Below are 18,065 nucleotides of genomic sequence, written 5' to 3' on the forward strand. Positions count from 1 at the left end.
ACTGGGAAGTACTTTAAATTAACTGACATATATATAGCAGTTAAAAATCGGGGATACAACTAAAACAGTGCTTAGATAAAAATTCATAGCTTTATATAAATATGTATATAAAAATCATACATGCATAGCTTTATAATAAATATATTAGAGGAAAAATGCTAATATCAATGACCTAAGATTCAACCTTATGAAACTAGAAATAAAGAGCTAAGTAAACTCAAATAAGTAAATTCTATGATGAAAAATCAATAAAAAATAAATCAATAGTAGAGAAAACAAAGCCATAAGTTGGTTCTTTGAAGTTATAAACAAAATGAACTGCTAACTAAAATGATCAATAAAATAAAAAAGGAATTAAAAAGTATATCACAAGTCAAAGGGGGCGCATCAATACAGATCATATGAACCTAAAAAGGATAATAAAAAATACTATAAACAACTCTAAACCCACAAATTTGATAATTTGCATGCAACAGACCAATTCTGCCAAAACTCACATAAGAAGAAATAAATGAGCTAAAGTGTCTATACCATTTAAAGAAAGTGAATAATTAATAATCTTCAATAATTAATGACCTTTCAAAATTAAAAGCCCCAAAACTTCACTGGTGAATTCTATTGAATTTGTGTGTGTGTGTGTGTGTGTGTGTGTGTGTGTGTGTGTGTGTATGGCACTGGGGATTGAACCCAGAGGCATTCTGCCTACAAACTACATTCCCAGCCCTATTTTAATTCTTTATTTTGAAACAGGTCTCACTAAATTGGGGAAGGCCTCACAAGTAGCTGAGATTGGCCAAGAACCTACAATCCTCCTGTCTTCCAAGTACTGGGATTTTAAGCATGCACCACCACACCTGGCTTTTTTGAACGTTTAAGGAAGAATTTATGCCAATTCAGAAGATAGAAGCAGAATTCCTTTCACAAGAACAAAGCAGAAGGTATACTTCCAAATTCATTTTATGAGGCCAGTATAAATGCAGGCAGACTTAACAGTATCAGCAAACTGTAAATCATTTATCTTTCATGAACATTGTTACATAAAGTTCTCAACAAAATATTAGCAAATCAAATCCAACCATGTGTAAAAATAATTATTTGAAATTTATCCTAGTATGCAACATCTAAAAATAAATTAATATACTCTATCACATCAACCTGCTAAAAATGAGGTCACATGATGTATCAATAAATGCAAAAGAAAAAAGACATTTTAATGGTAAGTTCATGATAAAAACTCAGTAAACTAGAAACCAAGGGGCACTGTATTAACTTGATAAAGACTATCTACAAACACACCTACTGCCAGCCAGACACAGAAGCATGCCTATAATTCTAGCTACCTGGGAAGCAGAGGCAGGTGAATAACAGGATTAAGGCCAGCCTGGGCAACTTGGAGAGACCCTGACTCAAGATGTCTAAATAGAGCTCAGGATGTTGACTCAGTGATAGAGCATTCTTTAGTTAGGTCCCCAGTACTATGCAGGGTTGGGGGTTACCAACAGCTAATATCATACTTAATGATGAGAAACTAGAAGCATTCTTAGTAAAATCAGGAACAATCAAGAATATACTCTCTCCCTATTCTTTATTAACATCATACTGAAAGCCTGAGCTAATGTAATAAAACAAGAAAAGGAAATAAAAGGTATACAGATTGAAAAGGAAGAAATAAACTGTTTGCAAGTGAGATAGTTATCCATGTAGAAACTCAAAAAGAATGAACAAAAACTGTTGGAAATAAGAGATTGTAAGCAATGTTGTATGACACAAGGTTAATAAACAAGTCAATTATTTTTCCATACACCGACAATAAAGAGGAATTTAAAATTAAAAGCCATTTATAGCTGGACATGGTGCTGCATGCTTGTAATCCCAGGACTTGGAAGGCTGAGATAGGAGGACTGCAAGTTCCTGGCCAGCCTAAGCTACTTAGTGAGGCCCTCTCTCAAAATAAAAAGAGGGCTTTGGGTGTAGCTCAGAGGTAGAATGCCCCTGGGTTCAATCCCCAGTAATGCAATAATAATAATAATAAAAATAATGATAATAATAATAATAATAAATCCATTTACATTTGTATTGCCGCTAAAAATGAAATATGAAGGTATAAATCTAAAATATGTATAATATATACATGAAGAAAACCACAAACCCTGGTGAAAGAAATCAAAGAACTAACAGAAAAGTATTTATTTGTAGATAGAAAAATTCAGGCTGGGTGTGGTGGTGCACGCTTGTAACCCAGCATTTTGGGGAGGTTGAGACAAGAGGAACACAGTTTATGGTCAGCCTTCTCTATACTTAGTGAGGCCCTCTGCAACTCAGTGAGTCCCTGTTTCAAAATAAAGAATAAAAAGGGCTGTGGGTGTAGCTCAGAGGTAGAGTGCCCCTGGGTTCCATTCCCGGGGGGGGGGGGTTAGTATTATCAAAATGTCAGTTCTTCACAATTTTATCTACATATTTAATCCAATCCCAATAAACATCACAGAGAATTATTTTGTGGATTTTGATAAAAGTGATTCCACAGTTTGAATGTACAGGCAGAACATTCAGAAAAGTCAACAATGTTAGAGGATACAGGATACTACCCAACCCAATGTCAAGACTTACCATAAAGCTATAGTAAACCAAGCCAGCCTCAGACACTTAGTGAGGATCTCAGCAAGTTAGTGAGACCCTGTTTCCAAATAAAATATAAAATATATCTGGGACTGTACCCCGGAGGTAAAGGGCCCCTGGGTTCCATCCCCAGTAACACACACACACACACACACACACACACACACACACACACACACACACACACACGATTGTGGTGTTGATGAAACAAGTGATAGATCAATGGAACAGAGAACCCACAAACAGATCCACATAAATACATTCAACTGACACTTTACAAAAGAGCAAATGTACTATAATAGATGGGTGCTGTGTATTAGTCTTTTCAACAAATGGTGCTAGAAAAACTGGATATCCAACTGTACAAAAGTAAATATAGATACAGATCTTATACTTTCACAAAAACTAACTCAAACTGGAAAATGAAGGATTTGTACGATTCTAAGAATAGTATACAATATTCTGAAAAAAGCAAAATTATGGAAACAAAAAAAACAACAAAAGTGACAACAGTGGCTCGGGGGTTGAAGGGAATGGGAATAAACAGATGGAATATAAATAATATTTAGGTCAGAGTAATTACTCTGTATGATACTACAGAATGAACTATGAACCTTAGTGATTATGATGTCAGTGCACATTCATTATTGGTTTTATATATATAAACACACACATACACACACACATATATATGTATATGTATATATGACTCAGATAGATGTTAACAATGGGAAAGTCTATGCATGTATGGGGTCAGAGAATATGTGGAAAATCTATATGCCTTCCCTTCAATTTTATATGAATTTAAAATTACTCCTTTAAAAACTGGAATAATTACTACAATCTCACAGAAATTGAAGGATAATAAAAGAATGCTATCAATAACTTGATGCCAAAATTTCCAAAAGTTTGGATCAAACAGACAAATTTCCCCAAATACAAGTTACCATGATTGACATAATAACAGAAAAATCTAAATATCCAGATACCTATTAAAGAAATCTGTCAAATTTCTCCAAAAGAAAATGTCAGAACCAGATGGCATCCCTTGTCTATTCTATCAAATATTCAAGAGAAAAGAACACCAAAACTATAAAAGTTTTTTAAAAATATAGAAGGCAGCTGGGCGTAGCGGCACATGCTTGTAATCCCAGTATTTGGAAGGCTGAGATAGGAGTATTGCAGGTTCAAGGACAGAATCAGCAAGTAGCGAGACTCACATCAACCTAGTGAGATCCTGTTTCAAAATAAAAATAAAATAGGGTTGAGGGGTATATTCGGAGTTAGAATGACTCTGGGTATAATCCTAGGAATTAGAAAGAATTACTACCCAATCCAACTTATGAGATGAGAATTAACTGTAACAAATAAAGTCTGACAAATATTACCAAAAAGAATACCTAATGGGGAGGCTGAGGCAGAATTCAATTTGAACCAGCCTGGGGAACATTACAAGATCTTGTTTCAAAATAAAATGTTCTTAAAAGGTCTGAGAATGCAGATCAATAGTAGCGTACTTGCTTAGCATGCTGAGGCCCTCGGTTCAAAAAATAAGTGATTATGACCAATATCCCTCAGAAATATAAACCTAAGAATTCTTAATGAAATGTTGGCAAATTAAGTAATACATCCCATACACAGTTTTTATCCCAAGAATATAAGGTTGACTTAACATTCAAAATTTAATTAATATGATTCAATTTTCCTTTTATTCTTACGTGTGTGTGTGTGTGTGTGTGTGTGTGTGTGTGTGTACCCAACAGGTACAGAAAAAGCATTTGCAAAAATCCATGTCCATTTATGATAAAAGCTATCAGCAAAGTAAGAATAGAGAACTTTCTAAAATTAACAAAGATCACTAAAACATCTTCAACTAACATACTTAATGGTGAAAAACTGAATCATAGGAGAAACTCTAGATGAATCATAGATAAGCAAATAAAGAGACCTAACTGAGGGGGATAAGAGGGGGTCAGAGGAAAATTCCCTAATGTACATGATGGCACAAACATATCAAAGTCAATCACTAAGCCAAACATGAGAAGGAGGGAAGGGGAGGGAATGGGGAGGAAACTGAAGAAGGGCTAAATGAGTGATGTGTGCATGTATGCCTCTACCACCTTGTACTACATTAAGATGTAATGACTACAACACACCAATAAAAAAATTTTTTTTAAATTGTAATCTTCCAGGATGGGGCTTTTTCCATTAGAATAAAGCAGGGATAAGGGAGAGGAGAGGCTAGCCATCAGAAAGACAACAAAATTTATAGAGAATATCTCAGAATATCTACAACTGTTAAAATTTAATAAGTATGCTTAGAAAAGTCACAGATAAAAATTTAACTTTCAAAAGCAACTACATGTTATATATTAATATCAACAACTAAAAAATAGAAAAAGCTACAGCAATACTAAAAATTCATAATGTACCCCCTCAATCAGTTCATGCATGCTGCCCCAAGAATGACTCATTGCCTACAGCAAGTCAGCTTTCTTCAGCCAAGAGTGATGCCCAGCCTTTAGCCAACCAATGGTCCCAGGTGGAGGGAGGGAATGAGTGCCTCAGTTCTGACGGAGGATGTATTGGGTTCCACTTAACAGTATTCTCTGCAATCTACCTATTATACTACTAGAACTCATTTTCTTCAAATAAGTACTGGGAAAATGTCTCTAGGATTTTGGTCAGTGTTATCTCCTGGAGAACATTCCCAGAGAAAGTTAAGTGGGACATTTCCTACCCACCAAAGATGGTTTCAAGGCTAAAAATGACACGACAACTTCTCTAGCCATTAGCATTTGAACAGCTAGCATTCCCACTGGTCCAACTGGCTGATCTCATAGGGCAATCATCAAGCCCTTCTCATGTCTATTTACCATCATCATTAGACAAGGAGGTACCAAAAGACAACTGGTAGATCACCTATGTACCAAACATCCATGCTTCACTGTGTAACAGCAGTCCTACTTCCTCCAGATAGACAGGTACATTATCCCTACCCACACAATGACTTCTATAAGGAAGGAGGCCCAAGCTTTAGTAGCAGCTGTAGCTTAATGTATAATAGAATTTTTGCAGTGTCTTCTGTTGGAATGTTTCTCTTCTGAGAACGAGGATCATGTAACGCCTAGTGCATAAGCTATGGAGGGGAAGCGCATAGATTTCCCTCGCGGAGAGTGATATTAATACTCTGATGTGTTCTTACTGAGAACACTAGGCGACTGCAGGGTACCCAGTCCAAGCTCCAAGGTATCATCATCAGTTCTGCTATCAAGACTTAAAATGCCTTATCAGGTTAGCAGCTTTTGGCTGCTATGGCGAAATGATCCCTGTGCTGGGGAATCAAATACTCTTTAGTACTCAAGTTAGTGGTGCTGGCTGAGCCCCCTGCAAGCTGGAAAGGCAAACACCCAGAATATGTGTCAAAACTTGTGGAAATGAATCTCAGTCCTTTGCAACATATAAGAACTGGCTGGCCTCCTTGAAGGTTGTTCTCTGCTGCTGTCGGGCTGGACACTCAGCAGCAACAGCAGTTGCTAGTCACACTAACAAATGGAAGCCCTCTATTGAATCTATGCACAGCTATCTCCAGTAATTTTTCCACACAGTCACAAGCCAAAAAAATTATTAGCAGTAGTATTTACTAGAGAGTTGGATCCAAACATAAGAATGTATATGCTACTTAGAAGCCATTTGGAAGAGAATAGAAATAAATTAGAAGGAAGACTTTATTTTATTCTTAAGTGATGACAATAACAGGACATGTGCACCTGTGGGCACTGTAAAACCTCACAGACTTGGATCAAACTCATCATGCCATCCTCCTTCACTCTTCCACATTTCTGTGCAGGTAGTGCTTGATGTGTACCACAGCAAATGCCAAAATCCAACTTTGCAAAAATATGACAACTTCAAAAGGAATGTAGTATGATCTAATATCAAAACTATGAAATATCTCAAGCTAGTGGTTTGTGCCAGGGACTGCTGCATTTCCTTTGAAATTTTGAAATATCACATGGTATTGCAGTTATGTCAACTATGGTGGTACTCTGGGGTCTATCGGTGCAATTTGGGAACCAGTGTGTGAGGGATGCGGTCCCTTCCTCCCTAGGAGGTCCAGCACCTCCCAATTGGTTCAGCTGTAACTTAACTCTAGTTATTGGCTTGATATAACCAACAAGGGAGAGGGGAGTATAGGGTGGTAGGAAGGTCAGCATGGTCTTCATGCAAGCACCCTCTAAGAAGGATAAGTAAGGCAAATTGTACAGGACCAAGGGATTGAGGCAAACCTCAGAGTCTATGGTTCTCAAGTATATCACTGTCTCATCCTGGGTGAGGGCTCCACTCCTTCCCAACCAGAACCCTAGCCCTGGCATTAGTGGAGGGTCAGCATTGTGAATGCAACCCACCCCGGGGCTCTGCTATTCTTAAAATTAAGTCCCAGGTCAATTCTTTAGTTTTACACCTTTATTTTTAGCTGCTCATCATCTTTTTTTAACTTCATTACACTAACTTTATAATAGGTAACTTTCCTGACCCTCAAAAACCCAAGATACTGTCCCCACAGAGAATACACAGTACGTATTCTCTTCTGCAGGAAGTGCATTCCAATCCACACCGATGCAAATCTTCACAGCGGCACAGTCATACATGCCAAAGGTTATGAGCCTCAGTGTAGTTTACTAAAATACTACCAACAGCACGTGATCCAGCCCCAAATTCCCATTCTGAAGTCTAATTCCTTAGACCATTCTGGGAGCAATTATACTTAGTAGGGTTCTCCAGGAAAGGATATGAACACCAGAAATTTCTTGTGGAGTGCCCTCCAAATCAACAACTATGATGAAACAAGAAAAGTAGGACTGCGCAGTCAAGGAGCTGAACCACAACGGAGTCACGGGAAGGCCTCGGCAAGTCCTATGGGGAACTTTAGAATTGGGATGGACCTTCAAACTTGCCTTGCCTTAGTACAAATGGGCAAGACATTTATACACCTACACAGAACAGACATTGGATGCAGCTTTCCTCTGAAGAGGAAACATAGCCACCAATATTTTCCAAAGCCAGAGAAAAACATGTGCCTGAATTGGGTGGGGAAAGAGGATCTGGGGGGCATACCACCACTGGACTATGATGACCTGATTACAGGTAGATGATTTCATCTGTCCCTGTGACATCAATTTGGTTCATGAGGGGAGAGAATTAAGCATCTACCCTGCTTTCTTAAGAAAACTCCAGTTCATTACCAGTTGATAAGTGTAAACTCTTCTTTCCCAAACAGCTCCAGCTAATATAGAAGGGATAATAGAATTATATGGGAAAATTCATCATTTCGAAATCCCTAGTGAAATTATTCACTCAGAAAAGGATTATCAAAGGATGCTAAAACCATTAGGTGAAAGATATTCATAGAGTGCCATAGTTATTACACAGTCATTAGTTGCTCATTACAAATAGAAAAAGCACAAATTTACAAAGGAAAGTAATCAGACTTAGCATCATTAAGCAGGAGGGCAAAGTTGCAACCTCTCATGGGAAGCAATGTTCAAGATTCGGCATTATTTACAAAATATTCTTGCTTAAAAGTGTTTAAACAAAATCTAACAAAGCCTTAAGAACTAAGTTCCACTTACAGGAAATATGTGATAGAGAAATGAACAAAATCTGGGATCCTGTCCTTAAGTAGCTAGATTTATATGTCATTATAGAAAAGATAAAATATAGCCAAGCGAGGTGACACATGCTTATAATCCCACTACTTGGGAGGCTGAGACAGGAGGATAATAGTTTCAAAGCCAGCTTCAGCAACTTAGTGAGGCCCTCCACTACTTGAACTTTGTTTCCAAATAAGAAAAAAAAAAATTGGCCTGGGGGTATCACTTGGAGGTAGAATGCCTGTGGGTTCAATCCTTAATACCAAAAAAGAAAAAAAGGAAGGAAGAAAGGAAGGAAGGGAAAAAGGAAGGGGTAAAATATTAGTGACAAAATGGAATACTTGTGGACAAAGGTTAAGATGAGAAGGCCTGAAGAAACTTCCTAAAGTGATATAAATGTTCTATACTGAACTATGGTGATGTTTCCAACATTTTTCAAATTAACATTTGAAGAGAGTACATTTTAATATATATATGTGTATATATATGTACACACACACACACACACACACACACACACATTAAAGCCAGTGTGGTGGCGCACACGTGTAATTCCAGCATTCAGGAGGCTGAGACAAAAGGATCATAGTTTGCAGCCAGCCTCAGCTACTTAGTGAGGCCCTTTGCAACTCAGTGAGACCCTGTTTCAAAATAAAGAATAACAAATAGGGCTGGGAATGTAGCTCAGAGGTAGAATGCTCCTGGGTTCCAACCCCAGTACTGCAAAAAATATGTATTTATACATAATTATAACATACATAAATTAAATCAATGAACCTAACCCCTTCCCCAACCATTTTTGGGGGAAAAAATAAAAACATGAGACTACTCTGATTTTTAAAAATATTTTAAACTGTGAAAGTATTTTTAAAGTAATATTTTTATTTTCTTTTTAAGACTAAAACCACAATTTTTCTCTTCTCTTCAGCTGGGAGACAGATTCATTTCACATTTCTACCTACCAGTATGCCAACAGAACAGTCTTTCCTTTAACATGTCTTTATAAATTATACAACATCAGTGTGAAGAAAATTACTACGTATTCTCAAATACAGATCTACACACACTGATTCAATCCCACATTATTTGCTAACACCTTTCTACAACTGTGGATCTTCCTGGCTTAAAACCATCAGGGGTTGATCAGTATTTCCAGAGAAAAACGGAATTCCTACTTGCTCTTCAAGATGCCCTCTTTGGCCAAAACTCCACTTCCAGAATGAGTTTCCACACCATCCTCTTGACACTTGCATTCTAGCTCTAACAAAAATCTCACCGTTATCTATACACAAGTTGCTTTTTCACTTCTGTTCATGCGTTTGCATAGGCTCAGAATGTCATCCCTTTATAATAGGTTATGCTTTCTTAGGCATTTCAACACTTTTATAAGTATCTGCCATGATATCTTGTACCCCAAACCCTCAGATAGTCACCCAATTCTGGGAATTGTAACTTATAAATTTCTGTAGTAAAATTAGGGCTAAGTAACAAACCCTGAATATTTGCTAGGTTAACTGACTATCTGAGCTTTTACAACTGGAATCCCATGCACTTGTAGGCTGAGCTCAAATATCATTTCTAACAAGACAGAAAGAAAGCAACTGCAAGAAATATATGGGTTTAGCTTAGAGAAGAAGAGATTCCCCATTTTGGTCACAATCTTCTCTATAGTTTCCACTAGCATCTTACTTCTTCCACTGCAAGACCTAGATCTCTTTATCAGTTCCCTCCTGGCATCATTTCCCTTTTTACCAAATGGTCAAACACTGTCACCAAAAGCCTTCAATTTCTATTTTTCTTTGAACTCCAGTCACATTTTATTTATTTATTTATTTATTTTTGGTGGTGCTGGGGGTGGAACCCAGAGGCTTTCTACCTCCAGGCTATACTCCCAGATCTTTTTTATGTTTTATTTGGAAACAGGTCTCACTAAGTTGCTGAGAGCCTCACTAAGTAGCTGAGGCTGGCTTCTAATCCAGGCGATCCTCCTGTCTCAGCCTCCCAAGCGCAGGGATTACAAGTGTGCGCCACCACGCCTGGCTCCAGTCACATTTTAAACCTGAGTTGATTCAAAGTTTTCTGCATTTCTTTTTGTGGACATGAAAGCTTAAGATACTAGACTGGAATTTAAAATGTGATTTTAATAAAATAAAATGTAATTTTAATAACAAAAGCTAACATTTAGTAAGCACTTGACACACACACATGCACACACACACACACACACACACACACACACACATGCTCACACACAAACACAAAATCCTTTGGGTAACCCTGTAAGGTTAAAAATTATTAACCCTGTAAGGTTATAAATTAAATCAATAAATCAATGAACCTAACCCCTTCCCCAACCATTTTTGGGGAAAAAAATAAAAACATGAGACTACTCTGTTGATGTAAGGTTACAAGTGAAAAAAAAAATGTATTTCACTTGCCCAATTTAACACTTTTTTTTTTTTAAGTAAGCCTGTGTGGTGGGTGGCACAGGCCTGTAATCCTAGCATTTGGGAGGCTGAGACAGGAAGCTGATTGCGGTTTAGAAGATAGTCTCACAAGTTTAGTGAGGCCCTCAGCAAATTAGCAAGACCCTGTTTAAAAAAAAAAAAATGAGTTCAAAGTCAGAACACCCCTGGGGTTCAATCTCTAGTACCCCCCCCCAAAAAGTAAAACTGGGATTTGAGTTAAGACAGTTCAAATACAAGACTATATACTGCATTCACATTCTTTTCCTGTCCAACACTTTCCCCAAGTGATTGTTTCAGTTTTGATAAGTCTCATTAATTTAAAAGTGTATTTATTCAGTCAATGAATAAGTGAGTTATCTCCATATTCACCAGTTACTGAGACCAAATCATAAGAGTCAAAGACAAGATCCTTGCTTTCTGTTCAAGTGCTCAAATCCTCACTCCCCAGGAGGGGTGGGGGGACACCTAATATCTATTAGCAATTGTCAAGCACTTTGCATGAAAGTTATGTAATGTACTCAAAGTTTCACAGCTAGCAAATGACAGAGCCAGGATTTAAACTCCTTCTATTGTCAGAGTACCAGCTCTTCACCACTTTGTTAGCACGCCATCAAAGTCACAGAACTCACTACTCTTGAACTCCTAGTTTCTCAACCCTACACCTAAAGTATAACCTACAGTAACTAATTCATTCAACAGTGGCTGATCATTCACTCCCCAAGTTGTTACCTGAACACAAGTCTGTTTCTACATCATGACCTTTATAATTTCCTAAAACATTCTTCCTCTAAATTTGCCTCCTCATCTCCATATCTGAGACCTTTCCTGACCACATCACCTAAAATAGCACAACTACACTGCTCTATCACATGAAATTGGTTGTATTTCCAACAGTTATTTCCCACACTCACTGAAATTACTGTCTATTTCTCCCTCTAGCGTAGAAGTTCCAAGACAGTAGAGAACCTGCCTACTGGGCTCACTACTCATTTTCAGCACCTACAACAGTGCCAGGTATGCCAAACCAAATGTTCTAGACATTCAGATTACCAAAACGAATAGATACATGATTCTCGGTCTGTATATTTACTTACATTCTCCCTTCCTATGTTAAAAGAAGACCAGCCCCTAACTTTCATCAATGGCTAACCTTCCCACTTGTCATCTTAAGCTTGTCCCTGAGATATTCCACTGACTTCTATTTCTGTCAATTGTCCATTCTCTCAATCCTTTACTCTCTCCTCCAATGGCCCTCCCGCATTTGAACATCTCACCTGTCCTTCCGTACTTGAATATCTTTCCTGCAACCCTGAGTCCCTCCTCCAGGTTATCCCAACACCTTCCATTCACTCCTCACCCCATCTGTCTATGGCCACTTTCTCAAAACATCAATGACTTGGAAACTTACTTTCTTCAGCAATAAACACTCCCGAGAACTTTCAATCCCCTTCCCTAGGATAAGAGGTGCTATCACTTAATGATTTTTCTTCTTAATTTTCTGATCTACTTTTTCAGTGTCCTTCATTGCCTCCTTTATCTCACAGCTTTAAACTTTGTGCTCAAAAGAACTCCATCATCTATTCTCATACCATTCTGTATACATCATCCTGTAACTCAAATAGTGCCCTGCACAGAAATAAATAGAATAACTGTATCCTTCATTAAGAACCTAAATCCCAGCTCTTCGTTCTCTATCATCTTTAATAAGAAATGTGATTGGATTCCTAATCAGATCCTCAATAAAAAGTGGTTGTAAGCCAAGTGTGATGGTGCACACCTAGTACTTGAGAGGCTGAAACAGAGGATTACAGGTTCTCAGCCAACCTTAGCAAAACCTTCCACAACTTAGGGAGATCCTGTTGCAAATAAAAAGAGTGCTGGGGGTATAGCTCAGAGGCAGAATCTGCGTTCAATCTCTAATACCACAAAAATAAAAGTAGTTGTACGCTAAAGCTTGGAAAAAATAAAATGAACTATAATGAACAATGATGTAAACAAGTTTTAGCAGGCAATATGATACAAGGTAAGACTGATTCCCATGAGTATTTCTTGGAATATTTTAACCAATTTCTCATTACTTTGCTTTAATAGTTTCTACAAATATGAACCAAAAACTAAAAAAACTCGCAAATTTTATGTGATTAACTATCTTAATTTTGCCTAATCTCATTCCTGCCATTCTAGATACATAGGAATCATATTGTTATACAAGCAGTTATAAGTCAAAACAAGAATATACCAATCACAAATTATTGCATAAGCCTGGAAACAAGCATACAAAATCGTTTTAAATCTTGTGGGGGAGTTTGTACAGCTCAAAATTACACCAAATTATCAGAACAAACTCTACAATATGGTTTTGTGCTACTTTCAAAAATTCTAGTAAGAAACAGATTTGTGCCATTCCAGCCTTCAATTTGGATAGCAAAGGGTAGTTGCATACATTTATATTCATATGATAAAACTCTTCATGTGGCAGTCCTGATAACAATCATAGACATGAGAAGACTGTTTACCCAGAAAAAGTGTGAACAAAGCTCCATCTCTATAAACTGAGTGGACAAGCCCAAATACATACTGATAAACTGCAAACAACTGACTTAAAAGCCTAGCCCCTTGCATAAGAGGAGAGAAAGACATCTGGTTAGTGCCTAAAAAACAGCACATCCAGTAAATACAATAAACTCTTCAACTCATTTGACAAAATCCTACTATGCTCATGTACTGTGTGAGAAGCTACAAGAAGGCAACTCCCAATTACCACTGTCAAAGCTGGTGAAACCAGTCAGTCACCATCCTTCAGGGTATGTGGCAGTAAAGGCAAGGAAAAGAAAACAATGGGAAAGCCCTTAGCAAAAACGGCACCCACATTTCAAGAAAAAGAAAATGAAAGTGATTTTAGCATCTACATCAAGGAAGCTGAATGGGCAGCCAGGGTAACTGAAAGAGATCTAGAAGCTACTCAAATTTTCTAACTCGTGGCAGCTAAATACCATACCAGCTGTCATATTTTAAAGTTCTTCAGTTTTTCTTTTTTTCTGTACAACCAGAAGATGAAGGGAAATGGCCGATGGGACATAAGAACACAAGAGCAGATACAAGCACATTTCTAACAGGCTAAAAGACCCCATGATCGAAGTATAGCACTAAAAATCTCTATCGGACACTGTCCACATCTGCACAAATCTCTATCTGTACCCCTTCTTCACAAATCCCTTAAAATGAAAGCTCTAGCCTAATAACCTAAAACTCATTCTACAAATACGACGTTAACTGTGACCTATACCATTGCTCCCCTTAGTAAAGGCAGATTTCATTTATAGAGGGTATCCAGGAAAGGAGGGAAATGTCACAGGAGATCCAGGAAAGGAGGGAAATGTCACAGGAGATGTGTGCGGGGCGGGTGTGGGGGGGGAGGTCGTGCAAATAACACTGCCGCAGAGATACTGGAAACGCCACTTCCATCACCACTCCTACAAATTCTATCCGTGCATTACCCTCTTACCCATACCTCCTCCTTCTCCAACAATACACACACACGTGTCATTGCCGACCATCACCTTTTCTAGCATCACACACTACGCTCACATCCTAACACGCGAGCGTGCGTACACACACACACACACACACCCTTGGATCCGAAACTGCAACCACCGCACCCTCCCATCTCCACAAGCGCTTCTATTACCAGCATGAAGCGTTCACTGAAAGGTCAGTACACACGTACGTGGTCTCACACACACACACACGGGTGCACACGGATCGGTGCACACGCGGCATGTGGCAGGAGGAGGGGCACCTTGGCCACGCACCTGGAGGCCGGGTGTCCAGCGCCGCCGCCCCCTTGGTCCCTGTCACTGAGCGCGGCGGTGTAAATCCTCCGGTAGCGGTCGGCCAAGGCCCGGCCTGACAGCAGCAGCTGGTAGTGACCCCGGGAGTCCGCGGCGGGCAGCCCCAGCCCCAGCCCCGCGGCGGCCACGGAGCCCTCGGGCACCGGCATGAACAGCGCCCCCGGCGCCGGGGAGGAAGAGAAGGTGGCGGCTGCGAAGAATCCGTCCCCGCCGGGCCCCGAGGAGGCGGCGGCGGGGGAGGCAGTCGCTGCGTACATCATCATCCTCGCCGCCGCCGCCTCGTCCCCGCGGGCCGGGCGGGCAGACACGCGCGCGCACTCGCAGCCCTTTTCCAACGACGACGGCTCCGGCGGCGGCCTCAGGCTCCCGCAGCCCGGAGACTACAAAGACAGCGATCTCCTCCTCCGCCGCCGCCTTCTCCTCCTCCCCCCCGTGCCGCCCTCGCCGCTACTGGGGCCGCTCATCTAACCCCGCCGCCCGGGGAGTGCGAGGAGGAGGCGGTGCCGCCGCTGCCGCCGTCGCCACCGCTGCCACCGCCGGGGGTACCCGCAATGGGAAGCGGCCAGCCGCACGGAGCATGCGCCGCGCCTCGCGCATGCGCAGCAGCTCGCGCCCGTCCGCTCCCCACCCCGCCCCGCCCGCCCCGCGGCCCGGGGCGTGGAGCTGCGGCGCAGCGCCGATCCGCAGGGATCCACTTCTCCGGGTTTTGTGAGCGGCGTGAGCCAGCCTTAGAGGATAGGGAGCTCGGTGGCTGCTGTCAGCGCCAGGGTGGGCCTTCAGGTACGGTGGTTCCCTCCAGGTGGGAGAGCCAGGACCTGAGAGAGGGACCCTGAAGCCCAGCCCTGTGGCCGCGGAGGATCGCAGGTTCGAGGCCAGCGCGGTAACTTAGTGAGAACCGATGTCAAAATGAAAAAATAAGAAGGGATGGACGTGTAGCTTAGTGGCACAATGCCTCTAGGTTCGATTACCAGTACACCCTCCCAAATAAAAGAGAAATAAAGAAAAATATAAGAGAGAGCCCATAGCCCAAGGACAAAGCTGTACTCTTCTGCTATTTTTCCATGTCTGTGATGCTAAACTTGAAGATTTACTGTGAACAGTACTGGTTAGTTCAGAATTCAAGGTAGAGAAGACCATCAGAATTAGAAATCCCTTCCAGAGTTTTATTTTGAATTCTTTTGTCATTAGGATTTGCCTATTTAAAATAGCTTTATAGTAGCCGGGTGTGGTGGCACAAGCTTGTAATCCCAGCTTTTGGGAGGAAGATCGAGGTTCACAGACAGCCTCAGCTACTCAGCTACTTAGGGAGGCCCTTTGCAACTCAGTGAGACCCTGTTTCAAAATAAAGAATAAAAAAAAAAAAAGATAGGACTGGGGTGTAGCTCAGAATTAGAATTCTCCTGGGTTCTATCCCTAGTATCTCAAAAATAAGATAAAATAAAATAGCTTATATTTACAAAGACAGACAGTAAGCCATACATTTTTTTCTCTGTGAAAGCCCAATTAGTAGACTGGTATTCATAAACCAGAGATGTTCCCAAATTCTCATTCTCAACATTTATACTAGAGGTAAACCTTAATATAATGATATTTTTCCTCAATACTTTTGTTGACTCCCTGTTTACCTTAAGGGTACATTTTTATCTCTTGACAGTGGTCATACATCGACTTACTGTTTTCTGCCCAAACTGAAATTATGAAGGATGACTCTTGAATATGAAATGAAACTATAATTGTTGCTAAGTCTGTAACATATAACGTCTGTATGTCAGATCTACCAATGAGCTTATCATTATTACCTATAAAAAATGTAATATCTACTGAGTCCTCAGTTTCAAGGTACTCTACTAATCCCCTCTAAGTAAGTGCTCTAGAACATATGTGCCGATAATGCCCCCAAAGCCTGAGTTTTCTTTTTTTTTTTTTTTTTTTTGGTGGTACTGGGGTTCCTGGAAGCCCTTCTTCCTCCGGGCTACACTCCCAGACCTATTTTTATTTTTGGAAACAGGGTCTCTTACGCCAGCACGCTGGCTTCGAACCTGCGAGATCCTCCTGTCTCTGCCTCCCAAGCACGAGGATTACAAGCGTGCGCCACCACGCCCGGCCTGAGTTTTCTTTTTGACTCTCAATTCCAAGAATTGGCCTGATTTACAGTCCCAACAAAATGGTTGCTAAGCGGTATCACCCAAGTACATGACTTTCGTCTACTTACTAGTTCTAATAGCTGTACCTCTTCATTGAATGACTTTCTTTAAAAATAAAAAAAATAAAAAACCAAAAAGCACTGCTTTGTGTTTGAGAGTATAAACAAGGAGAGGGGAGAGGGGAAGTAAATTAATTCTAACTTTGGAGGGGGAAGGGTACTGAACTGGATGAATTTTATCTGGAGTGTTAACTGATAGGCAAATGTCATTAGGATTATTTTTTAAGATAGCTGGAAATGATATAATGCAAACACAGGAACAAAGAACAGATGTGGAGAATTTGTACTTTAGTACCTGTTAAACAAGTTTTGTACTTCTGTGTTCTCAACTATCTTGTGAGTTCCCTCAGACCTTATTTTTGTCTTCTAGCCCCTAACTTTAGAACTTACACATAATAGCTATGCATTAAGAATGTTCTAACTAAATCTGTGTTGAACAAAAGCCACACACACACACACACACACACACACACACACACACACACACACACACACGGAAGGCGGTGGTGTACTGGCTGCAGGAGCAGCCGTGTAGTTAAAAGGCTCTGAAATCAGACAGCCCTTGGATTTGGCTTCTGACTCTGCTACTTGATACTTGTATATCGGACAAATTTCCTTCTTCGAAAAATGGTGGAAATGCTACCTACTCCACGAGACTGAGGGAGCGTTGAAAACTTTAGGTTATCCATCTTGGCACGTCGGCACAAATGGTAATTAACATACATTGAACAAAACACTCTGGGCTAGGCTTTTTTTTTTTTCCCCCGGTACTGGGCATTGAACTCAGGGGCAGTCTACCTCCGAGTTACATCCCCAGCCCCAGCCATATGTTATTCTTTACTTTGAAACAGGGTCTAACTAAGTTGCGGAGAACCTAAATACCTGAGGCTGGCTGCGAACCTACGATCCTCCTGTCTCAGCCTCCCAAGTACTGGGATTACAAGCGTGCGCCACCACGCCCGGGCACACTAGACTTTTGCACAGGGTGGGAACGGGGTCTGTGTCCATTTACCCCTTGCATTCTTAGCTAGGAGCAAAGAAATAGATATGGGTTGAGTGAAGCAATGGTGCGTGTACAAAGAAAGCATTTGCAGTGCGGGCCTCGGCGGCGGCACGTGCACTCACTGCCCATTTGGAGTTTGGCTGGACACTGACCCTTGCGGCTGCCCTGGCCTCGGGGACCCTCCCACCTCTACCTTAATTTTGTCTCAGTCTTTACAGGACTCAGCAGTCGCTGCCCCTCCCGGGGCCCCCTGGAAACCCGCAGAACCCG

At 40.6% G+C, this 18,065-nt stretch overlaps 1 protein-coding gene across 2 annotated transcripts in view; it reads right to left on the bottom strand.

The window, feature by feature from the left end:
• MYCBP2 (MYC binding protein 2) overlaps positions 1-14,852 on the bottom strand; it is a gene marked incomplete at both ends in the record, with an annotated part of 250,457 nt that extends 235,605 nt beyond the window's left edge. For both annotated transcript variants that reach the window (XM_080689587.1, XM_080689588.1), the window contains one exon: positions 14,551-14,852. In XM_080689587.1, coding sequence (XP_080545713.1) covers positions 14,551-14,852 — 302 coding nt within the window. The remainder of the gene's footprint in view (positions 1-14,550) is intronic.
• Between the last annotated feature and the right edge of the window lie 3,213 nt (positions 14,853-18,065).

Source organism: Muscardinus avellanarius (genome assembly GCF_963383645.1).
Source record: "Muscardinus avellanarius genome assembly, chromosome: 2".
Taxonomy (NCBI): domain Eukaryota; kingdom Metazoa; phylum Chordata; class Mammalia; order Rodentia; family Gliridae; genus Muscardinus; species Muscardinus avellanarius.